Source organism: Erythrolamprus reginae, chromosome 3 (genome assembly GCF_031021105.1).
Source record: "Erythrolamprus reginae isolate rEryReg1 chromosome 3, rEryReg1.hap1, whole genome shotgun sequence".
NCBI classification, from domain to species: domain Eukaryota; kingdom Metazoa; phylum Chordata; class Lepidosauria; order Squamata; family Dipsadidae; genus Erythrolamprus; species Erythrolamprus reginae.
The window spans coordinates 179,034,523-179,062,315 of NC_091952.1; the positions used below are offsets into that span (position 1 = coordinate 179,034,523).

The 27,793-nt window shown below is 39.0% G+C and overlaps 1 protein-coding gene across 1 annotated transcript in view; it reads right to left on the bottom strand.

Annotated features, from left to right (window-relative positions):
• CAP2 (cyclase associated actin cytoskeleton regulatory protein 2) overlaps positions 1–27,793 on the bottom strand; it is a 54,250-nt gene that overhangs the window by 22,819 nt on the left and 3,638 nt on the right. The window contains exons 2-7 of the mRNA XM_070749116.1: positions 22,557–22,666; positions 20,724–20,824; positions 13,147–13,224; positions 7,964–8,107; positions 6,366–6,451; positions 4,194–4,299 (exon numbers count right to left, since the gene is read on the bottom strand). Coding sequence (XP_070605217.1) covers positions 4,194–4,299; positions 6,366–6,451; positions 7,964–8,107; positions 13,147–13,224; positions 20,724–20,824; positions 22,557–22,665 — 624 coding nt within the window. The 5' untranslated portion in view covers position 22,666. The remainder of the gene's footprint in view (positions 1–4,193; positions 4,300–6,365; positions 6,452–7,963; positions 8,108–13,146; positions 13,225–20,723; positions 20,825–22,556; positions 22,667–27,793) is intronic.

The following is a 27,793-nucleotide window of genomic DNA, read 5'->3' on the forward strand; positions in this document are numbered from 1 at the left end:
AGCAGGAAGCTGTCGTCGGGTTCGACCTCTAGCCCAGTGTTTCCCAACCTTTTTTGAGCCGCGGCACATTATTCATATTTTCAAAATCCTGGGGAACATTGAACGGGGGGGGGGGGGCCCTAAAGAAAAGTTTGGACAAAAAAAAATCTCTCTCTTCCTCCCTTTCGCTCTATTTCTCCCTCTTTCTCTCTCTTCCTTCCTTCCAGAAGAAGGAAGGCGGGAAAAAGGAGGTGCGAAGAATGAAGCTCTCCTTTTTCCTGCCTTCCTTCTTTGGGGCCCAGTAGGAGAGTGCCAGAAACCGCGGCATCGGGCAGGAACCGGGGGACAGCTGCGAGTGGGAGCTCCAGGTCGGAGGCACTGGCAGCGCCCCGCCCAGCTGGAGCTTCCCTAGGAGCTTCGCGGCACACCTGACTGTGTCTTGCGGCACACTAGTGTGCCGCGGCACACCGGTTGGGAAACGCTGCTCTAGCCTAAGGAAAGGAAGCTCCAAGAGAAATAAAAGTGCTGTGATTCACATTCAAGCACCAAAGATTATCCCGTGACGTCACTGTTGTCTTGGGAACACCCGGTTGGGGCTACATTCATTGTCCCTATTAATGCGCCCATTGAAGTGGTACCTATTTATCCACTCACGTTTGCACGCTTTCGAACTGCGAGGTGGGCAGAAGCTGGAGCAAATGACAGGAGCATATCCCGTCACACAGTAGCATTTGGGTCTTGAACACAGGCCTGCTCTTTGTCAACCCAGCATTCTAACCACGTGTGCCACCCCCCTCCTCAAGGGCTGTGCTAGGCAATAACAAAATAATACATGAACAAAGCCATACAATTTATTAAGCATATACTGTGTTCCCTCGATTTTCGCAGGTTCGAAATTTGCAGAAAGTCTATACCACGGTTTGTCAAAAATATTAATTAAAAAAAACTTTGTGGTTTTTTCCCCTATACCACGGTTTTTCAGCCCGATGATGTCATATGTCATCGCCAAACTTCCGTCCACCTTTAATAAATATTTTTTAAAAATAAACTTTAATAAATAAACATGGTGAGTAATAATCTAAATGGTTGCTAAGGGAATGGGAAATTGTAATTTAGGGGTTTAAAGTGTTAAGGGAAGGCTCGTGATACTATTCCTAGCCAAAAATATTGTATTTACTTCCGTATCGCTACTTCGCGGAAATTCGACTTTCGCGGGCGGTCTCGGAACGCATCCCCCGCGAAAATTGAGGGAACACTGTATGGCTTTGTGTTATATGTATATCGAGCCACCCTTTTGCTTTATTGCAAAAGGCATAACAAATTACCAAGTGACTTTTATGATTGATTGTTTGTTTGATCTGTGTGCCTCTCATCTTATCTAGAATATATGTTAAGCATTACAAGCACCTTTGCGAGTTCAATATTAATGACCCAATGAAATTGGCTATGACACTATGGGCTATGTGTGAAAATTGACAAATACCTCAATGCTCACAATTTCTGCTTGAAAAAAATTACCTTTACATATCAACGTCTGTGAAACATGCTAAAGCTGGAAGCTGTAATTAAAAATGCAATGGTTCATTCCCAAAGCAAACATGTCTCACTTTAGCTTAACAGCATAGCCACTCAATCAGTCACTGTGTGGGAGTTATTAATCAGTCTCTTTGCAAATTGTACTTTTACCCTCAGTTTTTAAATGTGATCTTTAGTGGGAGAAGAACAAAATTAAGAAGGCCAACACTCTAATTTCTTCTCCATTTAGACGTTCCAAGTGAATTCCAGAGACAAGCTTTTCAGTTCCTGCTGTCATTTATGAAAAACTAAGATTGGATTATTACTATAATTTCCATTTAAAATCTTACATTCATCCATTTGACATAACTGTTTCCCTGAAAATTAATGTGAAAATGATATGTAGCAACGTTCAATAAATATTTTGGCAAAAGTATTATCATATATTTTATATACATACATACATACACACACACACACACATATAAATAAAAGTTGGCACAATGTATTATCATACATGCCTAACCATTTGAAATAATGGACAATAACAAAAGAGAACAGCTGTCCCCCAAGGAGGCAGCTGACATAAACCTAGGAGACAGACATTGTAAACATTTGTGCTAAATAGTTTTTATAAGCTGTTTATAAAGATTTATTGTTAAAACATCTGCTCAAATTTAATCTAATGAATTGCTAGCAATAGCAAACACCTGCTGCATGAAGGCAAGGTCAACTCTTGAGAACCTGTAACAGGCCTGGGGAATTATGAGTTTACAGAAGCCAAAAGCTGAACTCTGTGCATTAAAATACACAGAAAATGTGATTTAAGTAATTTTAAAAGCCAAGTTGGATAAAACTGAAAAAGAATGCATGAACAAAATGCAAACAAAACATCAACCAATATTATTGGCTTGTCTGGGACATGTTGTTCTTTGGGATGATTAAATGTTTGAAATGTAGTTCCAACTATACAGATTGTCCTTGTGTTATAACCATTCATTCAGCAATGGGTTCAAAGTTACAACAAAGTTCCCTGGATTTTTGGTCATTGCCGCCATCCCCGCAGTCACATGATTGAGATCAGGATGCTTGGCACCCAGCTCACAATTATGACATCACAGTGAGTCACAGTCACATGACTGCAATTACTAATCATCCCTGCTGAAGAGCAAAGCCAATAAGGAAGCCAGCAGATGTGATCGGAATATTGAATAACAGAGTTGGAAGGGGCCTTGTAAGACATCTAGTCCAACCCCCTGCTCAAGCAGGAAACCCTATATAATATTATAGGTGTGCCCTTACTTAGGCTTTATAGAGTGATGCCAGTACTTCATATGATCTTGATTCAACCCGTTAATGCAATTTAGGGTTGCATCGGCTATTTTGGCTGCTGCCAAACACTGCTGGATCATGTTTAACTGATTGACCACTAGGACTCCTAGGCCCCTGAGAGCCTCTCTTACTAACATGCCTTTTTTTAACTGATGTAATTGTGATGTGGTCATATGAAATTCCATTTTACAACTGTGACTTAGCAACAGAGTTCCTGGTCCCACTGCCTTTACAACATGAAGGTGGCCTCTGTAGGTTTTCCTAATTTTCTTGGAAACAGTCAATTATGGAATCAAAGACACTAAGAGATGGAACATTTAAAATCTTCTCCTAATTCATTTATTGCATACAGTTCTTTGTCCTGGAAATATACCGTTGCTGGGAACCAAAATGATATTTTTGTTTTTTCTCTTAGTTTAAGAATAATTTTAACCCCCACCAATAGTAGTGGGATTCAATTTTGTTTTACTACTGGTTCTGTGGGCATGGCTTAGTGGGTGTTATTATTTATTGGATTTGTATGCCGCCCCGAGTCTGCGGAGATACAAATCCAATAAATAATAATAATAATAATAATAATAATAATAACAACAACAACAACAATAATAATACAGTGTTCCCTCGATTTTTGCGGGAGATGCGTTCCGAGACCGCCCGTGAAAGTCGAATTTCCGCGAAGTAGAGATGCGGAAGTAAATACACTATTTTTGGCTATGAACAGTATCCCAAGCCTTCCCTTAACACTTTAAACTCCTAAATTTACAATTTTCCATTCCATTAGCAACCATTTAGATTATTACTCACCATGTTTATTTATTAAAGTTTATTTTAAAAAATGTTTTTTAAAGGCAGATGAAAGTTTGGCAATGACATATGACATCATCGGGAGGGAAAAACTGTGGTATAGGGGGAAAAAACCGTGAAGTATTTTTTAATTAATATTTTTGAAAAACCGTGGTATAGACGTTCCACGAAGTTTGAACCCGCGAAAATCGAGGGAACACTGTAATAATAATAATAATAATAATAATAATAATAATAATAATAATAATGTGGTGTGGCTTGGTGGGTGTGGCAGAAGAAGGAAAAATCTCCATTCCCTCCCCACTCCAGGGGAAGGTTACTGCAAAATCCCCATTAACTCCCAATCAGCTAGGACTTGCAGAGAATAGATGGAGATGGAGCCAGTCCTGGTGGCATTTACCGCTTCTCCAAACTACTCAAAATTTCCGTTACAGGTTCTCCAGAATTGGTTAGAACCTGCTGAAACCCATCTCTGCCCTCCAACACTAAGTTGGGACCACTATTGTACAATAATGTATTGATTCTCTTTTCTCGCAGTGGAAGGTAAGGAATGGAGCACTTACAGTTTTACTCCAGATGAGCCCAGTAGTATGATATTCCTTTATGTATGCTTGAAGCTCTGTCCAAATATTCAGGAATGACTTCACCCAATCAACGTGACGCAAATCACTGTAACACAATAAAAGTTATTTGCACACGTTTTTCAGGATCCCATCTGACCTTCAAGTCAAGGAGAGAAGAACTGCCACTGATGGTTATTTGTAATCACATGAATTGTATTTAAAAAGCTAACTACTGAAATTCAATACAGGTAGTCCTTGACTTATGGCAGCAATTAGGATGGAAAATTGTGTCACCTCCGTGCTGGGTTATAAAGTGAGACTCTACTGCTCGATGATGGCAATCCCTGCATCCCAGTTGTGGTCATTATCTGAATCCACAGTTGTTAGATGAGATATTACATAAGCAAAGTCAGTAGAGTACGGATGTCAAACTGATGGCCCATGGGTCGGATGCATCACGTGCACGCCACTCCCACCCCAGCTCCATAAAGTTGAGAACTGTCACAAAACGTCATATGATGCAGCGATTTTGACCCCCATGCAGTAGAGCAGTGTTTCCCAACATTTTTTGAGCCGCGGCACATTATTCACATTTTCAAAATCCTGGGGAACATTGAGCGCGGGTGGTGGTGGTAAAAAAAGTTTGGACAAAAAAAATCTCTCTTCCTCCCTTTCGCTCTATTTCTTTCTCCCTCCCTCTTTATCTCTCTTCCTTCCTTCCTTCCTCTTTCTCTCTCTCTCTCCATCCCTTTCTTTCTCTCTTCCTTCCTTCCTCTTTTTTGCTCTCTCTCTCTCCCTCCTTTCCTCCCTCTATGTCTTTCACTCTCCCTCCTTCCCCCCTCTTTTGCTGTCTCTCTTTCTTTCTTTCTCTTTCTGTCTCTCTTGCTATCTCTTTCTCTCTCTCTCTTGCTTTCTTTCTTTCTCTTGTTCTCTCTCTTGCTATCTCTCTCTCTCTTGCTTTCTTTCTCTCTTGTTCTCTCTCTCTTGCTATCTCTTTCTCTCCCCCCCTTTACCTCTCCCTCTCTTTGTTTCTTTCTATCTCGCTCTGTCTGTTGCTCTCTCTCTTTCTTGTTCTTTCTCTGTCTTCCTTTTTTCTCTGCAGAGGCTGGCAAAGGTTTTTCTTATTTTGAATGTTCCGGGTGGGCTAGCAGGGGGATGGGGAGCGCACGCGCACGCACCCCCGACATTCCAAAGAACCTTTGTCGGCCTCCACTGTGACAAGGTTTTCTCCGAGCGCTCGTCACCGCTGCAGCCACCGCTGCGGGAGGAGCTGGAGAAGGGCGGATCGGGCAGGCAGATTGGGCAGGCAGGTGGGCGGGCGGCAGCAGCGAGAAGCCAGGGGCGTGAGGAGGCCAGAGGCACTGGGGGGTGGGGATGGCCGTGGTACCAGCCTCTGCACTTTCATCGCTCCCCACCCCAAATTCCAACGCCTGGCTCCTTGCGCGGCCCTGGAAAAGGGCACATGGGGGGGGGGGGTTGGCCTTAAAGGTAACATTACCAGCTACTACCTGGTGCTGCTGCTGCTGGTGCCCTCCGGCCGGACCTAAAAGGACACTTGGCGCCATCCCCGCCAGGGAAGCTCCAGCTGGGTGGGGCGGTTCCGGTGCCTCTGATCTGGAGTTCCCACTCGCAGCCGCGGCGGCGGCTACTGGCCACGAAGAAGGAAGGTGCAAAAAAGGAGGCGGGAAGAATGAAGCTCAGCTTCTGATCTCGGAAGCTGAGCTTCACGGCACACCTGACCATGTCTCGCAGCACACTAGTGTGCCGCGGCACACTGGTTGAAAAACACTGCAGTAGAGAATCCAGCAAAACGTTTGAACTTTCAGGCCTGCAGGCATGCAAGTAGATGTTTCCAGGAGGGGGTGAGAGGGTGTACGAAGGGGAGGGTACATGAGATGTGCAGCATGGGGTATCTGAGACTGCAACAGTGGGTTGGAGTGAGTGTGTGAGGTGGTGAATGGGGTGCTGTGTCAGTTAGTGTTAGTGTACAATGCTGGGTATGTTAACTTTTAAAATGTGTAGACTTCAATTTCCGGACATTTGAGAGTTGAAGTCTGTACATCTTAAAGTTGCCAACGCTGGACAGCCCTGCTTTAGAATGTAATAAAAATTATTCAGACACACCTGACAAATAAAGTAGTGAAATTGGTTGATGGAGGAGTATTAACTTACCTATGCTTGTAGTCTTTTAACACCCTATTAGTATAAAATGTAGCAGCATCGTTCATCTCCTTTACGTAAGGCCCTGGCTTAGCAGACTAAGAGAAAACACAAGAACATTGTGTAAAACCACAGGAATTCATTTTTAAGAGAGAAAGAAAAGGTAAATGTAATCATGGAGAGGGGGAAACCCTCTTTCCTATTTTAACAGATAGCTATTTCAAAGAAATATAGATATATCAGAGCTTGCAAAAGTCTGTTTTGCTGACCTTGTTCTCTAAGAAAAGTAATGTTACTTCATGATACCAGATGTCTACCGTATCTTTCGAGTATAAGATGCACTGGAATATAAGACACACCTTAGTTTTGGGGGAAGAAAATAGGAGAAAAAAAATCAGGTATTAATCTGGGTAGCGTCCTTAGCCTGGTCAGCTTCAGCACCTTATTTTATCCCCTGGTTAGGGCCGAAAAAACCTTTTTTGGAGGTAATAGCAATGAAAACAAGCCTGCAAAGGCTTACGACTGGAAAAAAACCTTTGGAGTAGCAATGAAAAAAATCCTGCAAGCTGGGAAGATCGTCAGCACCTTGTTAGGACTGGGGAAAAAAGCTTTGAAAAATCTACATTTAGAGTATAAGACACACCAAAATTTCCAGCTTCTTTTAGAGGGGGAAAAGTGCATCTTATACTCTGAAAGATACGGTATTTAGGACTATGCTTGCGATTTCCTTGGCAGCAATAATGAAAGCAGTCTGAAATATCTGCCACCACCTTATTCAGGAATGATTTCATGACTTCACAATTTAGACTACAGTGTTGTAATCATAGATTTTTAAGCACTGAAATTTGGGGATAAAATATTGCTGGAGAGTGATGTTTTAAGCCTAAATTATGTGATGAATAAAATCTTAATTCTTCCTCTATGGAAAGGCAGCCCAGGCTGAGCAAGCTGCAGACCATGTATGGACTTGGTATGCAATGTGAAGAAAAACCTATAGCTAAACTTCCATATAAGGATGCATTATTTACATTCCTTTGCTAACACATTCCTGGGAAAAGGCAAAGAATGTAGCTTCTGTTAATTACCTAAAGGGAAGCCTTATATGGTATAGGAATGAATAGTTGGAGGATGGCTTAATGTATGTGGCGTTCACGAATTGGTTATTCTGTACATGTCAGAACTGTGAATACACAATAAATAGGAGAGATCTTGATGCATTCAAGGTCGTCGTCCCATCAAGAAAACTTTCTCTGTCATTTCATTCTGATGTGACAATCAAGGCATGCTGTGCCTCCCTGGAGGGCGACCCACTGAAGGAGGGATGCATGCCTTCATTACAGGCCTCCTGATGTTCTCCTAGCCACGTATGAAACAGATCCCATAGCTTTTCCATTGGTCAAGTCAACTAAATGGGTCCACCCACCAATCCCACTATTGAGAGATGAAGTCCCATTCAACAAAGTGGGCTGTTAAAAGGGGTGATATGATAGTACCATCTGCAAGCAACGAGGCCTGAACCAGAGTCAAACCAATCCAAGGTTACATAGTAGATAAGACTGGAGAAACCAGTTTTGTTTGGAAAGTGTCCACTTCCAAAATTCAGAACTTACAATTGTTATCCATCCAAGAGCAGGAATACTTTCGCTGACAGCAGACAGATGATTAAACATATTGCTTCCACGATTTCTCTCTCTGAACGTCTGGATTTCCTGAATCTTTTCTGATATTGGTTTTAGAAGAACGGCAACTTCATTCTGAAGTTTAAATAAAATGGAAGAAATCACTAGCAGAACAGAAATGTTTCTTTTTGTATGTGTATGTGCAAACCAATTTTCTTGTCATCACTGAAACTGAGATCTTCTCAAAATTTGTTCGGTGTATTAAAACTACCTCAGCTTTAAGAACACTTCCACTATCGAGAAGTCATTTGCCTAATGTGATGATGACATGGAGTGTTTTGAAATATTTGAGGGTAATACCATATGATGAAACACAGACAAACTCTGAACTAAAAATTCAACTTCCTGGGCTTTTAAAAATTCTTATGTGATGAACTGTATTGTGAGGTAAAATGTGTTTCATTCGTGATATATCTGGGAGCCTTCCTGTTCATTCTACCAAGAGGATTCATAAATATTTCTTTTCTAAAATTTTTTTCCCCCTGATAGCACTAGTATTAAGAATAATCCAGAAAATATCAAAGATCCAGAAAAGGTAATTTTGAGGATTAATGCTGATAATCATAATATATTTAATAAGGAAAGACAGTCATTTTAAATAATATTAAATATCTATGATTCAAACATTATTTCATTCCTAAAGACATAAAAATGTCTACAGCCATTATAGGAAATTGCAAAAAAATCTCAGAGCAAAACCCTCCCCTTCAAAAAAAAAAGCCTTTACTGTAATATGTTTAATAGGAATTATCCTAAATTACGTAGGTCAGATCTTACATTTTTGGATGGCTAATTGTCTATCTACCTTTCTTGATACCATTTCAGAACCTTATTTTAAAGTACCACACTACACAAACACTCTTCGCCCCTTTGTCTCATTTTTTTATGTACAGCAAAACTATTTTCTCAATCTTTTTTAAGTTGTTTTTTCTAATGTACACCATTCTCATGGCAGCTAAACAGGTGGAATGCATCATCAGAAAGAAAATTCAATCACCTGCACTATGCTCACGACACCATGCTGTCACAGTGGTTAGAATGCAGTATTGCAGGCTAATTCTGCCGACTGCCAGCAGTCTGATTCTTACTGGCTCAAGGTTCACTCAACTTTCCATCCTTCCGAGGTGGATAACATGAGGACCCAAATTGTTGGGCACAATGTGCTGATTCTATAAACCGCTTAGAGAGGGTTATACAGCACGGTGAAGCATTATATAAGTCTAAGTGACCTTGCCAGTGTTATGGAACTAAACATGCACACTAGAACAAGAGCACAATCCAATGATAAATGCATAAGGGAGGATAGAAAGGGGTTTGCCTAGGAAAATACAAGCAGTTTTGGCAGGAAGAAGCCTTGATATGTTTCTAGACCATTGGTGCAAATGAAATTTTTTATTTTGTGCCTTCAGGTCAGTTTCGACAGCCTGGATTAGTCCCTGAAGTTATTTTCTTGGCAGAATTTCAGAAGTAGTTTGCCATTGCCTCTTTCCTGAGGTTGAGAGACAGTGACTGGCTCAAAATCACCCAGCTGGCTTTGTGCCTAAGATGGGAGTAGAACTCATTGTATGTGTCCTGGTTCCTAGCCTGATGCCTTAAACAGTACATCACATTGGCTCTTAATAACAAATGGAATATACAGTAGTACCTCTAGATACGAGTTTAATTCGTTCCAGAAGGGAGCTTGTATGTCGAACAACTCGTATCTGGAACAAATGGCTTTAGACTTTGTTTTTCCCCCATGGAGATAACCAGAAGCAAGGATTCTTGCGCCACCTAGTGGACACTCAGCTTGTATACCGAATTTGAGCTCGGGTCTCGAAAAGAAATTTCTCTCCCCTCGTGGCTCGTACCTTGGAATACTCGCATGTGGAGCAGCTCGTATCTAGAGGTACTACTGTACTGGCATAAATCACATAATAGCAGTATCTTCCCTGCATAAAGTGATTTCTTGAATGAAAACGATCAATTGCATAATAGAAAATCACATAAACAGAACTCACATAAAGTGAGGGAAATTGTATTTTTAGTGGGAATTCTTTATACAGAATTACTTTGATTTTAGTTTATTCCCAACATGTTTTAAAAATAATTTCTCCCTTCTTGTATATGTAAACAATAATTTGCAGTTGTTTTAACGTATTGCTTAAGTTGAAGCATTTGAAATAAATGCCAAATAAGTAGAAAAGTTTAAATCGCAGCTTTCTGAAAAGAGTAATTTTGCAGGCAGCAGCTACTGGCCAGCTAGTCTACGTAAACTGTAGTATCAGATGATGGTTTTCTCATGTGACCATTTCCACTTCGCATACAAATATAGAACATGACCATAAAAAGGAACAAAGCATTCACTCTGCTAAGTAATTTATTGTAGTTGTTACAGGATTGACATGCCAGCTGGAATTATCTTCTTGGCTCTTGCTATTTTTGCATATGCAGGGAAATGACGGGCTCTTCAAGATGGAATAAAATGTAAGCACTGCTAACACAAACCTATCTCGGAAAAATCACAATGAAGAATAATTTCTTTGTGACTTGCTGGGCATGGATGCTACATTTGAACTAAAGAATCCAAGATGCTTCTGAATGCTGAAGATTTTGTTTTCTGTTATTACTTTAAGGATAAATTGTGCAACTCCACACACACACACACACACACGGCCGAACATTGCTTCTGGATATTTGCAAAGCTGTGAAGACAAGATCACCAACAGCTAATTCATCTACCGGTTCACAAACTGCTGGAAAACTCAGTGACACAATTGTTTGCTTTTTCAAGAGTTGCTGTCACCTTAATATTCTGATGAAAATTAATGCTTCTTCTACCACCTGTCTGGGTATTGCTTAAGTTTGTGACTTTAGCAGTACCAACAGAAACAGATGAGGTCACATTAACAAAGTGTTTTCCGTTCTGTTCATATCAAGTTATCCTTATGATATAATGCACTATTTGAAACCTACAACCACATATTTCTTGCTTTCCACAAGATGAAACTATTATATCACTTGTAGTAGAAAATGCTACTGAAACAGATGAACGCTTGTTTCAGAATATTTATTTTGCATGACAGCTGTGTTTTACATACACACATACAGCTGTGTTAATTTTACACTAGAATATATTTCAGCTTATCATGACCGCAAAAAAAAATGTTTTTCTTTTGCTTAGGAAGATTCATAATTTCCTATATATTAATCGATGTTGCTGGAGGTTCTAAATTACTAATAGCTAACTTGGGGGCCACCAGAAATTGTGGGTGGTTCACAATTCTGGAGGATTGATTGATTGACTTCCTTCCTTCCTTCCTTCCTTCCTTCCTTATTTATTTAGTTATTGGATTTGTATGCCGCCCCTCTCCGCAGACAATACCAAATTGTTTGATAATGTGCCATCAAGCTGGTGTGAAATCTTACCAGAAACATAATTTGAACCTGGTTATTTGTGCCTTGAGCGAAAACTCAAGGTTGATTTGTTCAATGAGTCATTTCTTTGTTTTCTCGGCAGACTAAGGTATTCCCAGGAGTCTTTTCCAACACCAAGGTTCAAAAACATCTGCTTTTTCAAAGTCTACCTTGTGTTTCCATACGGTGTCACACAGAATGCCATTGCTTGCATTATTCTGATCTTTGCAGGTGAAGATACATCACAACACCTGAATATCTTCCTAGGGCCTTCATAACTGCTCTACTAAGTGCTAGTTCAGTGATGGAGAACCTATGGCACAAGTACCACGGGGGCACGTGGAGCCATATCTGCTGGCATGCAAGCCGTTACCCTAGCTCAGCTCCAACGTGCAGGTGTGTGCCGGCCAGCTGATTTTTGGCTCCCACAGAGGCTCTGGGAGGGCGTTTTTGGCTTCCAGAGGGCCTCTGGGGCGATGTGGGAGGGCATTTTTACCCTCCCCCGGTTCCAGGGAAGCCTTTGGAGTCTGGGGAAAACACGAGCCTATTGGGCCCACCAAAAGTTGGGAAACAGGCCATTTCTGGTATCCAGAGGGCCTCCAGGGGAGGGGGGAAGCTGTTTTCGCCCTCCCCAGGCATTGAGTTATAGGTGTGGGCATTTGTGCATGCACGATAGTGTGTGCCCACGCTCTTTCGGCACCCGAGTAAAAAAAGGTCCGCCATCAGTGTGCTAGGCTATGACTTGATGTTGTATCTGCTGAAATCAGTTTTCTCTCCTTTATGTGTAATTTTAGCCCCATTTTGTCAGGGTGCTTTTTATTTTTATTACCAGAGTTTGCAGATGCTTGGCATTGTCAGCTATCACACTAGCAATAGCACTTAGATTTAAATACCACTTTATTTATTTATTTATTTATTTATTTATTTATTTATTTATTTACTAGCTTGCTTGCTTGCTTACTTATTTATTTATTTACTTACTTACTTACTTACGTACTTATTTACTTACTTGCTTACTTATTTACTTACTTACTTATTTTACTTACTTACTTACTTACTTATTTACTTACTTGCTTACTTATTTACTTACTTACTTATTTGACTTGTATGCTGCCCCTTGCCGAGGACTCGGGGCAGCTCACAACATGTATGAAAAATATAGCAATATATCTAATCCAATCAATATAATTAAAAACCTTAAAAATCCTAAAACACTTTAAAATACTTCATAGTGCTTTACAGCCCTCTCTCAGTGGTTTGCGCAGAAGCCAAATCTCATGCGGGCGTGCTGGTCATGCAGAGCTGCACACGCAACCACACTGGTAGCGCCGGCAATGGGGAACCCTTGCCTGAACCTAGAGAATTAAAAGAAACTTTGAGATCTTTCCAGATATTTAATCAAGATTGGGAAAGTCTTAACAGTAACTTTGTTTACAGGACTCCCACATCCTCCTGCAGAAATTCATCTGCCATTCTCCAGTCTTTTGTTCTGGGCACACATCCAATTAAACCACTGGGCTCCAGGAACCAATCATTTTTATAAGATTGTTTATTTAGTGATACCAATCATTAAATAAGTATAGGCACCCAGACTTTTATTTATTTTTTAAATGAAGCCAAAGTTTGATTTTGTTTCGCTTTACAACATGCCAACTTCCCGTTTATGGAAGCCAACCAACAAAACTTTGAACGTTTCAGGTGACCACAAGATTTCTTACCTGCTGGGGCTCTTGATAACGCGAGGCCAACCAAAGAAATGCCCTTTGAGCTTGGAAAGCTGCATGAACCATTTCTGCCTATGAAAAAGGTATAAGCTATGAACTGAAAGTATTAAAAACAAACACTTTTAAGAAGACTTTCTCTACCTGAAACTGTTATGATCGCTTAATTAAAGCTATCCAAATCTCTTTGATCTGCAAATCCTATTTATCTAAACCCATGTACTCTAACCAAGCTATAATGTGATTTCTAGTACCTGCTAGCAGAGCGGCATGCTTCATAATATAGAAGTAAAAGTAACATTTTACCTTTCATTCATTCATCAAGTTCATCCATTTTTTATACATTCCTTGCAGAAACCATTTCTGCTTTCATCCATTTTTTTTTACCTGTGATCTCTTTCCTTGTGCTGCAATTTGTGGGTAAGCATAATACAAGTTGACGTATGACCGCAATTCAGCCCAAAATATACGGTATTTTGGGAGTATAAGATGCACCCTTTTATCCCCTTCCCGTCAACTAAACAATGTCGTTTGGCGGGACCCAGGGAAAGAGCCTTCTCTGTGGCGGCCCCGACCCTTTGGAACCAACTCCCCCCAGATATCAGAGTTGCCCCCACCCTCCTTGCCTTTCGTAAGCTCCTTAAAACCCACCTCTGTCGCCAGGCATGGGGGAATTGAGACTTTCCCTTCCCCCTAGGCCAGGGGTAGGGAACGTTGGCTCTTCTGTGACTTGTGGACTTCAACTCCCAGAATTCCTGAGCTAGCATGATTGGCTCAGGAATTCTGGGAGTTGAAGTCCACAAGTCATAGAAGAGCCAACGTTCCCTACCCCTGCCCTAGGCTTATAAAATTTATGCATGGTATGTCAGTATGTATGATTGGTTTCTTAAATTGGGGTTTTTTAAATTAACTTAAATATTAGATTTGTTTACATTGTATTATTAGTGCTGTTAGCTGCCCCGAGTCTACGGAGAGGGGCGGCATACAAATATATAAATATATAAATATATAAATAAATAAATATATAAATAAATAAATAAATAAAAGGGTGAAAACTTGGGTACATCTTATACACCGAATGTAGCTCCACCCAGCCACCCCCACCCTTTGGTCTCTGCCTCCCAGCAATTTACCTCCTTGCAGCAAACAGCACAGAACCTGATTAGCACAAACAACTCATTATCAGCCTCCCGACACACAGCTGATTCAGCACGGGCAGGCCATGTGCTTGAACTGAAAGTGATACTAGCTGCAAAGAGTTAAATTGCTGGTGGACTTTTGGCAATATTAGACTGCTGAAACTGCAAGGAGATAAGTCAATAACTAGAAATGTCTATAGAATGTTCAAATTATTAGACTTACTTTTTAAAGACTGCTTTAATTATTGTTCTAGACAGCTTAACAAAATGAAGCAGCTTTTTAAAATAAACGCTTGATCTGAAGAGGCCAGTGCTATTGTATCTTCTTTTAAATAGACTGAGAATACCTCCAGAAAGCCACATCAATTTTAAAGATCTGTAAGAGTATAATCTGAAATGTAACAGTACCCTGGTTTAGTATTAAGATAAGGCAGCTGAGTTAAACCCTGATATATTATATAGAGATATTTTATTGATATGTTTACTTTTTTGTATTGATCTTAACTATAATTAGCCTTTTTTCTGTATTAAGAAGACTTCTATGCTGAGTGGAGCAATTGTAGCTCCTTTTTGTGTTAAATGTTGTACATCTTGTTGTCTTTTATTGTAAAAATAAAATAAAAAATATATTAAAAAAATAAACCCTGATTTAGTCATGTTTGGATTAGATCTATTTAAATGATTGGAGTTAGTGTAACTACATTTAAGAAAACTTTCTGGCATTAATATACTGCCATAATGTACATTTCTCCAATTCTTTTCACATAAATACACAGCAAACAGCTTACTGTATTGTTTGCTGTGAGGTAGAGCCCTTTTTTTCCTCTCCAAAACTAAGGTGGTTATTGTTGTTGTTGTTGTTGTTATTATTATTATTATTATTTGGACTTACATGCCGCCCTTCTCCGAATACTCAAGGCGACTCACAACATGTAAAAACAATACAAAAGGGTCTTATACTTTGGTATGTCTTATACTCCCCAAAATACAGTATATTTGTTAAGTGAGTTTTGCCCCATTTTATGAACTTTTTTTTGCCACATTTGTTAAGTGAATCACTACAATTGATAAGTTAATAAACTGGTTGTTCAGTAAATCTGGCTTCTACATTGACTTTACTTGTCAGAACATCGCAAAATGCCTTTGGGACACAGCAAAGGTCATAAATAGGAACCAGATGCCAATCATCTGAATTTTGTTCTTGTGAATCTGGGCATGCTGCAATGCTTGTAAATGTGAAAAACGGTCACAAGTCACATTTTTCAATTGCTGTTGTAACTTTGAACAGTCACTAAACTGTTTTAAGTCAAGGGCTGATGAAGTAGACAAGGCCATTGGAGCTGTGAGTTCCGCCACCTGTTTACTGGATCCGTGTCCCTCTTGGCTGGTTTCGGCCAGTCAAGGGGTGACACGGAGCTGGGTCCAGGAGATTGTCAACGCCTCCTTGGGGAGGGGGTCCTTTCCGCCCCTTTATAAGGAGGCGCTTGTGCGCCCCCTCCTCAAGAAGCCCTCCCTGGACCCAGCCGTGCTTAATAACTACCGTCCAGTCTCCAACCTTCCCTTCATGGGGAAGGTTGTTGAGAAGGTGGTGGCACTTCAACTCCAGCGGTCCTTGGAAGAAGCCGATTATCTAGGTCCTCAGCAGTCTGGATTCAGGCCCGGCTACAGCACGGAAACTGCTTTGGTCGCGTTGATGGATGATCTCTGGCGGGCCCGGGACAGGGGCCTGTCCTCTGTCCTGGTGCTCCTTGACCTCTCAGCGGCTTTCGATACCATCGACCATGGTATCCTTCTGCGCCGGCTGGAGGGGTTGGGAGTGGGAGGCACTGTTCTTCAGTGGTTCTCCTCCTACCTCTCCGGTCGGTCGCAGTCGGTGTTAGTGGGGGGGTCAGAGGTCGACCCCGAGGTTTCTCCCTTGTGGGGTGCCTCAGGGGTCAGTCCTCTCCCCCCTGCTATTTAATATCTACATGAAACCACTGGGTGAGATCATCCAAGGGCATGGGGTGAGGTATCATCAATACGCCGATGATACCCAGCTGTACATCTCCACCCCATGTCCAGTCAACGAAGCAGTAGAAGTGATGTGCCGGTGCCTGGAGGCTGTTGGGGCCTGGATGGGTGTCAACAAACTCAAACTCAACCCAGACAAGATGGAGTGGCTGTGGGTTTTGCCTCCCAAGGACAATTCTATCTGTCCGTCCTGTTTTTTATATATATTGGGATTGTTTTATGAAATTACTAATTTTAAATTGTAATTAGATTAGTGGGCATTGGATTTGTTATTGTGTACTGTTTTTTATTATTGTTGTGAGCCGCCCCGAGTTTTCGGAGGGGGGCGGCATATAAATCCAATAAATCTAATCTAATCTAATCTAGATGTATATATGAGCACAATTTTTAATGTTTTATTTGCAATGATGTAAATATATATAACTTAAAGAAAAAATAGACATCACTAGGTAAAACCAATCTTACCGTATTTAAGAGAGCCAATAAAATTTAAGTTAAAAATGTTGTCAATTTTTAATTTAATAGAAAAGTAGTAAGGGGGAAATTATCGTGTTTATAATTTCATAAATTATAAATTGTATATCAAGGATAGATAAATTTATTTCCTGTCTCCTCAATATTTGATCTTAGATTCTTCCAATAAATTATATACAGGGCAACCAAAGGAAACCATTTTTGCACATCCTCTGTAATTTATTTGTGATTTGCTTTCCTCTATTATCTTTTTGTATGCCATCATCACTTCAACCTTCATATCATTCAATATCAATTCAAGCTGTTGACAAGCACATTTAAAGGGAGCCATAGAAACTCTTCATTCCAAAATAAACATGAACAATTGTATCATAATGGCATTGTGGAAAAAAAAGCTCAAAGTGTAAATCGTTTCAATGAACCTCTGCATAAATGGCTCTGCAGTGGCTTTAGAAAAATACCGGGTGAATCTATGTCAAAGGAGACTGAACGACCATATATCCTGATTCCCTGAATGAAGGGTAATCAACTGAAACTAAACCCAGACAAGACAGAATTGTCCTTGATTAGAACGATAGCATACTGAGCGCGCCCATTCATCCAAATCTAGACTGACCTAAAAAGGATCAGAGGGATAGGATGAAGCAAAACAAAAAGAAACCATCACCCCGAGATATGTTGTTGCCTGAGCGTAAAGGCGATATGATGCCCACGCATGTGTACACCTGCTCAGCCTCCTGGTTTTCTGAGCTGAAAAGATGGCTGAATTTTTCATGACTCAACAGTGACGGGACAGCCTTCTCCAATGCAGCTTCATGGATTGAGGCTACAAGATGATGGCTAGCTTCATATGTTGTTGGTGAAGTTCGTCTATCATCTTTAGAGCCGAGGTGGCGCAGTGGGTAGAGTGCAGTACAGCAGGCCACTAAAGCTGACTGCTAGATCTACAGGTCAGCGGTTCAAATCTCATCACCGGCTCAAGGTTGACTCAGCCTTCCATCCTTCCGAGGTGGGTAAAATGAGGACCAGAATTATGGGGCAATATGCTGGCTCTGTTTAAAAAAGTGCTATTGCTAACATGTTGTAAGCCGCCCTGAGTCTAAGGAGAAGGGCGGCATAAAAAAATTGAATAAAATAAATAAATAAAATAAAATGTTTGAAGAAGACCTTGACTTCTTATATGAAGCTTATATCATGCTAAACTCTAACCATGTGGGTTGGTTTGGGCTCTATCTATTCTACCTAACCTTTGTTAAACAAACCATGATAATATGGGATGTGAGTCCTGTGTCAGCAGCACATAGAGCATCACAGCTCTCTCCTTTTCAGAAGCTGTGGCCTCTCATTGTCTCAAATACTAAGGTCAGATCTATTGTACAGGTAGTCCCCAACTTACAGCCAAAATTGAGCCCAAAATTTATATTAAGTGAATTTTGCCCATTTTGCGATATTTTTGCCACATTTGTTAATGGAATAGAATAGAATTCTTTATTGGTCAAGTGTGATTGGACACACAGGACCTCAAGTAAGTTTGGTTTTAAAAGTGTCTTGGAAATTTTTTAAAGTTGAGATGATTGGCACCCATTTCACCTTTTAAAGAAAATCTCATATTCTTCCATTGCCCAATCGGGTGGTTTGGTGTGTAACTTTATTAAAGGATCTGTGACTGAAATAAACTTGCTGGTGTCTGCTATATGCAACATAGGCTGCAGCTCAAAGTTTCCACAATGGCTGGATTCAACAAATTAAAAAACAACAACTATTATTCAAGATGGAAAGAACTATTTAAGAATGAAAAAACCCCTTCCCCTGACCTAATGTGTATGTATGTATAAAGTGAACACATGCTTAAAATGTGTATTTTTAAACATATATGTGTGGGTGGGTGGCCACCAGCCCTGTCGATTATTTTGGCTCCAAAAAGTTCCATGTGAACTATTATGATTTTTGCTCCTTTTAGTATATTAAAGATATTTTAATTAAAACACTTTAGGAAATTGGACTGTCATTTGGCTGGGGTGCTTAGGCAGGGGTTTGGACTTGAAGACCCACATGGTGCCTTCCAACTCTAACAATCAATCAATCAATCAATCAATCAATCAATCAATCAATCAACAAACAAACAAACAAACAAACAAAATTAATGCTTTGCTCTCCTATGCTTGAGGTTTTCAAGTTAACTCTTGACATTTACTATTTCTAGAAAGAATTTTAAAAACTACAGATAAATAAGCAACAAAAATACATTGTACCTATTAAATAAAGTACTATTAAATATCAATATCAATTAAATTTCTAATTCAGCTGAGAACCCAGTATAATTAAATAACTCGCATTGGATAAATTAAGCTCACAAAGTTAAACAAAGTACTTACTGTATGTCCGTGTTAGTGAGACTTTACATATGTTTAACTTTACAAGTTCCATTCAGTTCACTGGGTTTCTCCTCCCAGTAATTATGCATAATATTATGGTTAAAAATACTCTAAACATATTTCATGACATAATATAATGTTTCCTCCCGTTAGTGGGATATCTGACAGTTTTCTGAATAACAGGTGTTTTCTGAAACCAAATACAACTTTCTTTTCAACTACTGATATGAAAGAAGTAGCAGCTGTACATATAATACATGGGACATGTGGCCTATAAGATACGTAAAAGAAAAGCATTCCTTCTTTGACTTGCTAAGGTAAAGCACAGATGCTGGATCAAGTTCATTCAGAGCCATCAGGGTCTCTAGTTTACAATGCAGCTTAAACTTTCAGAAAATCTGTTGTAGAGCTAAAGAAAAATAATGATATAAATACACTATGCAGGACGATTCCTAATATCACTGCACTACTCTGTGATACTATGTCTAGTTATGTTACAAAATCGGACTTGATACTACCTAATATTTTGGTAGTTATAGTAATAATTATTATTGGTAATAATTTTTATATGATTGGGGTTTGCTTTGCTTCAGCTACACTCTCATTCATGAATCTGTCGAAATCTTTCCTAAAATATTTTCAAGTTACCTAGAACTGAATATTTGTAATATATTATTATTATTTATTAGATTTGTATGCCGCCCCTCTCCGCAGACTCGGGGCGGCTCACAACAGTGATAAAAACAATATATATTGACAAATTAAATAATTAAAATCTAAGATAACAATTGTACATTTAAAAATCTAAAAGCAAGGAACCCCAATATAAAAAAAACATACATACAGTCATATCATGCACTAGAACTACATAGGCAGGGGGAGATGTCTCAGTTTCCCCACGCTTGACGACAGAGGTGGGTTTTAAGTTGAAATAAATAAATACTTTATTGTCAATGTATGTATATACACAATATACCCATACAATAAAATTCACATGACGCCTAAAGACCAGTCCCAACACACATAACAATCCAAAAAAACCCATGCCCCACCCACCACAAATTCCCCACCCTGAACCACCCAAAAATCTACACAACAGACTAAGTAATACTGTCCAACAGCTCACTGATAATGACCCTTTAGTTCATTGTTAAGTGCAAATATAGCTCTGGGATAAAAACTATTCAGAAAACGTGTGGTCTGAGTTTTAATTGTTTTGTTAGTTTAAGTTAAACTGAATTTAAGTCTGAGAATGTATTATATTGCAAATGGTCTTTCCATTTATATGCCTTCAGAAACATTTATAATTGAATCACTTTCTCTGGCAAGCTTGTGGTTAGATATTCACATTAAGTAAATTGTATTGGGAAAGTTGGATTTAATTTTCCATACATTTAACTCAGTTTTTGGCTAAAATATGGAAGTTCTGAATTGAATTCCTTTTTGAATTTGGTTTGATAGATATTATTCCAATCCTTGAAATTTCAGCTAGTACTACGTAGGCCTTTGGGAGTAGAAGACACACATTTTAATGAAAATTAAACATCCATAATTAAAAATAAAAATAAATACTTACATGAATCTTTATATCACCATCAAGGATCTTGCTATTCTTTATAAACTCAGCTACACTCTCATTCATGAGTCTGTCGAAAGCTTCAACATATGGTGCTAGCTCTGTGAGGTAAAATGCTAAACTGAAAGAACTGGCCAAAATGTCAAATGAATATTTATGGTCTTTATTTCACATCTGAAAATGAAAATCTCATACAACTGGAAAGGAGTTTGTAAACACAATTGCTGCAGAAGCAAACATAGCTTTTGTTGTTAGCCACCCCGAGTCTACGGAGAGGGGCGGCATACAAATCCAATAAATTAAATTAAATTAAATTAAATTAAATTAATCAATGGAATGTCCAGATTATTCTTACATGGATTTTCTTTTTTCATACAGAGTAAGAATACTTGCTACATACTGTAGTATGGAAAAGCTACAATTATTAAATTTTGTAAAATAGATTTTCAATGAGCTGATCCCCATCTTCACATTTTAACACAAGATTCCTTTTCTGGAACCCATATACTTAAACCCTATCTACTTTTAAAGTAATTAAAGCAATTAAAGCAAGTAATAAAACATGTTTAGTTGATTAACATACATCTATTTCCCAAAATTCCCCTAAAATAATATCTAGTGGAAGCTATAAATCTGACTGAAAAGGATAATAGAAATAGTTTGCATATAAAACCATTTTGTTTTCTTATGCAAAAGAGAAGAGTTCTTTGAGAACTACTCGCTTGTACTATAATTCAACATGTTTCAATATATCTATGGACTGATTCACTTGATAAAGTAAATGTATAAAATGTTAAGGGAGAAGTGTCCATGTTCTAATAATCACCATCTCTATAGATGGAATCCAAGTAAATTGTTTTAGAAGTCCTTTTGCCTTTGGAATGAGAAACAAGCAACTCCAGTTTTACCCTCAATCTCTTGTACCTGCTATAATCAGACGTGAAATTCAAACTTTTCCCTAGCGGTTTTGTGGGCGTGGCTTGGTGGGTGTGGCAGGGGAAGGATAATGCAAAATCTCTTTCCCACCCTAACTTTGGGGCCAGCCGGAGGTGGTATTTGCCGGTTCTCCGAACTACTCAAAATTTCCGTTACCAGTTCTCCAAAACCTGTCAGAGCCTGTCAAATTTCCCCCCTGTTTCAAATATGCAGGTTCTTTTTTTTAAAGAAATGCAGACAATTAGTAAGCTCTTTAATAAGACTGGCATTTGAAGGAGAGAGGAACCAACTGTTTATTCAAAGTCATCGAGAGAGTATGCAATATCAAATCTGGCGGCTAACACCATGAATTCTTTGGAATTAATTGAATTTACCATCCTATGTTATTTCCCCCTATGTTATCATACAGCTGTGATGTGCTTCTTTGAGATGCACTGCCATGGAAAGAAACCAATGGAAGACAATGTGCAAAAAAATGAAATAAAAATAAACCTTAAACTACTTTTAATGGCCCAAGCACATGTTTAATCCAATGTCAAAACTTAGTAAACTTGAAAAATAATCTTGTAGAAAATAGGTATTTTCATATTTGCAATGCAAATATTTTCTGCTATTTTTTGTTTTACTGAACAGTAAATTATTTGTAGCAATCAAAACACTAATGTTGAAATATGCAAAGAAATTTAAACCATCACTAATGTGGATAATAGATGAATTACAAATCTTTTCTACCGAACATAAAATTACAATTCAAATGAAATATTAATATTCTTCATGGGTAACTTAAAAATATGATGAATGTAGTTGATTATGTTTTAGCTTTGACAACAAATGTTACCACATGACATTTAGTGTTCACTTTTCAAATAGTACATTTCTGAAACAATAAAATCATACCTCCATTGACTCCATTAATGGTTGCAGAAGTTCTCTGTGATTCTGATAACAGTGATTCAAGCCTAATTACAGCTTTTTCCAATCTTTCTATCAAAGCCACCTCTGCCATTCTGAAAAAAAGAGAGATATACCTAATACTACACACACACACATACACGACTCTTTATTACTTTTACAGGTAACTTAAGGTGGTGAACACATTCAATACACCTTCTTCCTATTTTCCCCACAATAACAATGCTGTGAGGCAAGTTGAGAGAGTGATGAGCCCAAGGTCACTATGCCAGCTTTCATGGCTAAGGCAGGTCTTGAACTCATAGTCTCTTGCTTTTTAACATGGTGCCTTAACCACTAGTCCAAATCTAGTTAATTTTCTGGATTCAAATACTTCCAAACACAGGGCTATCAGTAGTGCCAATCAGGGGCTTCAAAATGCCAAACATGATGAGGAAATCAGAACTTTGTCTAGAATAGAATGGAATATAAAATATAGAATACAGAAAACAGAATAAATAGAATCTGGAAGGGACCTTGGAGGTCTTCTAGTCCAGCCCCTTGTTCAAACAGGAGAATCTATATAATCTCAGACAAGTGACTGTCCAGCTTCTCCTTAAAAACCTCCAGTGATGGAGTGCCCATGATTTCTGAAGGCAAGCTTTTCCACTGGTTAATTGTCCTCAATGTTGTTGTGGTTAGCTCTGGCCCTGCTCCTGCCCCAAGGACTGTGGATGTGGGGGAGACATCCACATGCTGCAGGACTGTTTTGCCCCGGGTGGAATCTGCTGATGAAGGCTCCTCTGACCAAGAAGACATGAGTGACAGGGAGGAGGAGAGTGTGGCAGACAGCTCAGAAGGAGATCAATTATCTAGCTCCTCCTTGGATTCAGGACAACAGTTAATGATACAGCCACGCATGCGGAGAGTGATGCATAGGCAGCAACAACTGAGAGATTATTATCAAAGAAAACGAGGCCACCTGTGGTTGGGTGGGGCTGTGGTAATTAGTGAGGCTGCTATAAATAGCAGCCTGTGGGTTTGGCCATTGTGGAGGATTATCTGATCATTGTGTTTCGTGACTGCTTTGCTGACTTTGACCTTTTGTGTGCTGATTTTTCCCCGCTTTGAAACTAAACCAGAGCAAAGTGTGTTTCACTTTGTGAAAAAAGAAGGACTGTGAATTGCCTCACAGCTGCAAGCTAAGTATCACAGAACTGATAAGGGACTTGTACAAATTACCAGTTTGTTTGGAGACAAGTGCTCTTTGCTATCCCAAAAGAGGACTTGGTTTAAGTGAATTTTCATTATAAAGAACATTGTTTTGAATTTTCAAACGTTTGTGTGTCTGAAATTTGTACCTGTGAAGTTTTGGGAGGATTCTACCAGAGAGCCCGACAGAACAAATGTTAGGATTTTTCTCTGCCCTATGGTGCATTGGAGAATAATCTGTCCTCCTCTTCTTTGTGGCAGCCCCTCAAATACTGAAGTACTGCTATCACGTCGCCCCTAATTCTTCTTTTCTTTAGACTAACCAGACCCAAAATCTACAGCCACTCTTCATATGGTTTAGTCTCCAGGCCTTTGATCATCTTAGTTGCTCTTCTCTGAACGTTTTCCTAAAATCTCAACATCATTTTGCAGCAGGGTGACCAAAATTGGTTACAGTATTTCACGTGTGGTCTTACTAGGGTTTAGTAAAGTGGAATTAAAATTTAAAAGTGCACTGCATGCATTGTACACACGTGAAAATGGGTGAGGCTAAATCACCCAGCCATGCCCACCATTTTGAAACCAGTGACCATCACTAGAGATAGCACATGGAAGTGAATAAATGTTGCCAAATCACATCTTTTTAAAAATAAAATTCACTGTCAGTCCTGGAAGCTCTTTTCGTTGGAACTATGCCACATTTAGTGCCTGGGAAAATGGGAGGGTGGATTGCAAGGAGCCGGTGGAACATTAGCCATAACAACATTATTTTTTTCTGAGTCAAGGACACACAGCCTGCACCTGGATGGGAGTGACTGGGGCTATCTCCAGTAGGGATGTTGAAATGTGATGGACTTGTGGAGGCAGGGGAGGGTCTTTGATTTTGTTTTGAGTGGTGGAAACCCAGAACTCTCAGATATGGGTTTTCCCAGATGTACCAATATAACATCTCTAATAAAATAAAACTTTGAGGAACTGCTAGCCTTAGAGTCTTCTTTAGTTGGGGGTGTTGCTTGGAACACTGACAATAACATTTCAAGTCAGTTAGCATCTTAGAAGTAGAAAATATCCAGCCTTGGTTGAACTCCACAACTGAAGTTTTCACCTCAATTAAACTGTTTGTAAAATCACATTACTTGTGTTAACCACCTCATGAATGCCACAAAGTCTGTGTGATCTCCCAACAATTTAGCTAATAACTACTGTAAATAAGATATCTGTAATTTCTGCATTTTCTTTCTTTGTGATTTCAGTGTTTACAATTTGTTTTCAATGCAAAGTAGAAGGAAATGCCCCCAAATATGCATTGAAAGCCTGAGACACCTCACAAGGTGTCATCGAGTCTTCGGAGAGGGGTGGCATACAAATCTAATAAATAAATAAAGTGTTCTTTTTAGTTGTAAAATATATTAGATAGTGTTTACATTTTAGGAATTGAGACTGGATTATGGTAATAAATGGTTGCAGCTGTAAACTGACCATTCTTTACAATGGTCATTGAGTAAATGCTGCAGTCGTTATGCAAATCCATTTTCCCTATAAGAATTTTTAACCTTCTCTTATAATTTCATAAAATGCCACAAACGCAAGAGTATTTTTAAAATAATGCCTAAAGTCCATATGGTCTTTTCAAGTCCACAAGAATTTGCATATTCAATTCACGAGGAAGAATTTCCTTGTAACTTAAATCACTCCTCAACAAAAACAAAAAGCTTATAATATCTCCATAATTTTGATGGGCTGGGAGTTTCCTCCTGTTAAAAAGACTTAACATTAAAAACATTCCTGATTTAATCAAATTTTGGATATATATACTACTCAAAAAATAAAGGGAACACTCAAATAACACATCCTAGATCTGAATGAATGAAATATTCTCCTTGAATATTTCATTTGCACAACTAGTCCATTTGCACAACAGCATATGAAACTGACTGTCAATCAGTTTTGCTTCCTAAGTGGACAGTTTGATTTCACAGAAGATTGATTTACTTGAGCAGTGTATATTCATATGAGGAAGGGAGGGAGGCAGGGAGAGAGGAAGGAAGGAAGGAAGATTTTTTTCACCTATCTTTTGATGCTGTAATGAGTATTTTTAAAATACACGGCTGATTTAAAGTTACCAAGGCAACTCTTTTCTAATTATCCGTATAACATTTAGTGCTGCTTTTTTGAATCATCATGCACAGATGCTTATTTTTTATTTGTTTTACTTTCTCTTTACAGCCAATAAAAGGTAACATTTTATGTATCCCCTGTATCAAGAGTTATGTAAAGTACAGAGGGCATCTTTTGCTACGCACTAAAATAAGCCTAATCAAATACAGTGGAACCCCGACATAAGAGCTGCTCTACTTAAGAGCAACTCGAGATAAGAGCTGGGAGGGGAGAGATATTTTTGTTCTACTTACAAGCCCAAATTCGAGATACAAGCGCCAAGGAGCTGTCTCCTGAAGCCAAACGCTAACTTCCGCGTTCGGCTTCAGGAGACAGCAGCGAAGCGGCGCGCGTGTTTTAAAAGGTTGCAGCTGGCTCGGGGGGGTGTTTGCAGCTTTCTTTCTTGCTCTTTTTCTTTCTCTCTTTTACCTTCCCTTCCTCTATTTCTTCTTTTCTTTCTCCTTCCCACCTTCTTCCCTCCCTCCCTCCCTTCACTCATTCCTCTCTTACTCTCCCCTTTCATAAGTTTCCTTGCTTCCTTCCTCTGTTCCTGTCCCTTCCCCCTTTCTTTCTTTCTTTCTTTCTTGCTCTTTTTCTTTCTCTCTTTTACCTTCCCTTCCTCTATTTCTTCTTTTCTTTCTCCTTCCCACCTTCTTCCCTCCCTCCCTCCCTTCACTCATTCCTCTCTTACTCTCCCCTTTCATAAGTTTCCTTGCTTCCTTCCTCTGTTCCTGTCCCTTCCCTCTTTCCTTCCTTCCTTCCCACCCTCCGTCCATTCATTCACCCATTCCTCTCTTGATCGCTTAAAGCCGGTCCCTGGTGCAAAAAGGGTTGGGGACCTCTGTCCTACAGGATTGGGTGGCAGAGAAGTTGAACATATGTAAATTTAAAAGTTTAAGAAAGTTTACAAGTTAAGTGAAAGAAACTTCATTATTCATTTATATGTACATGTACATTTCTTCATTAAAAACATGTCTTTCTGCATAATTTAGACTAACTTTGTGAGTTTTTTGAGGGCTGGAACCAATTAAAATTATTTACATTAATTCCTATGGGGAAAAGTCGTTCGAGATAAGAGCTGCTCGACTTAAGAGCCCAGGTCCGGAACGAATTAAACTCGTATCTCGAGGTACCACTGTATTCTGAAGTGCTTGCAATCCAATTAATTAATGCCACAAATCCAATTACTGGAGGGAAACAAAAGTTGCTAATATCCAATAACAGCATGGATTCCAGTATATCATTCATTCATGAAATTTGTATGCCACCTGACTCTTGGCCACTCTAGGAGGTCTATATCATAGTTAATGGAATTTAATGAATCAAAGAAAAATGAATGACAAGTCCATAATATCTTCTATTCCATTCAGAATTCCAATAAATGTAAAAATGTGCAAGATTATTTTGAAAGTTACGGTAATAAGAAAAACTTTTACCAGAACTTAATCCAAGTCATAATTAAACCATAATTATTACAAATAATGAACAGAAAAAAATAAGATAAACATGATTGTTTAAAAATATGCATTGTTCACATTTCTGTGTTTCAACCAGACAAATTTTCTGATGAAAATTACAAGTATATTTCAAGCATCTTACGATGCTTAGCTTCAAAGAAACAGCAAATAATTCTGCAATTCATAGTATAGCCCTTTTCATCCTGCATATAAGCAGACTAAAATAATTTTTAAATGCTCCCTAGTTTACACTTTAATATTTGCAGGGAAATCTGATTTAGCTATAGTTTGCTTGGCTTGAAGTAAATACAGTAATAAGGAAAATCAGAAGGAGAAAGAAGAATAATTTAGTGTTCTGTGCCCTGAATAATCTAGTAGTAGATCTCTCTCTCTCTCTCTCTCTCTGTGTTTTTGTAG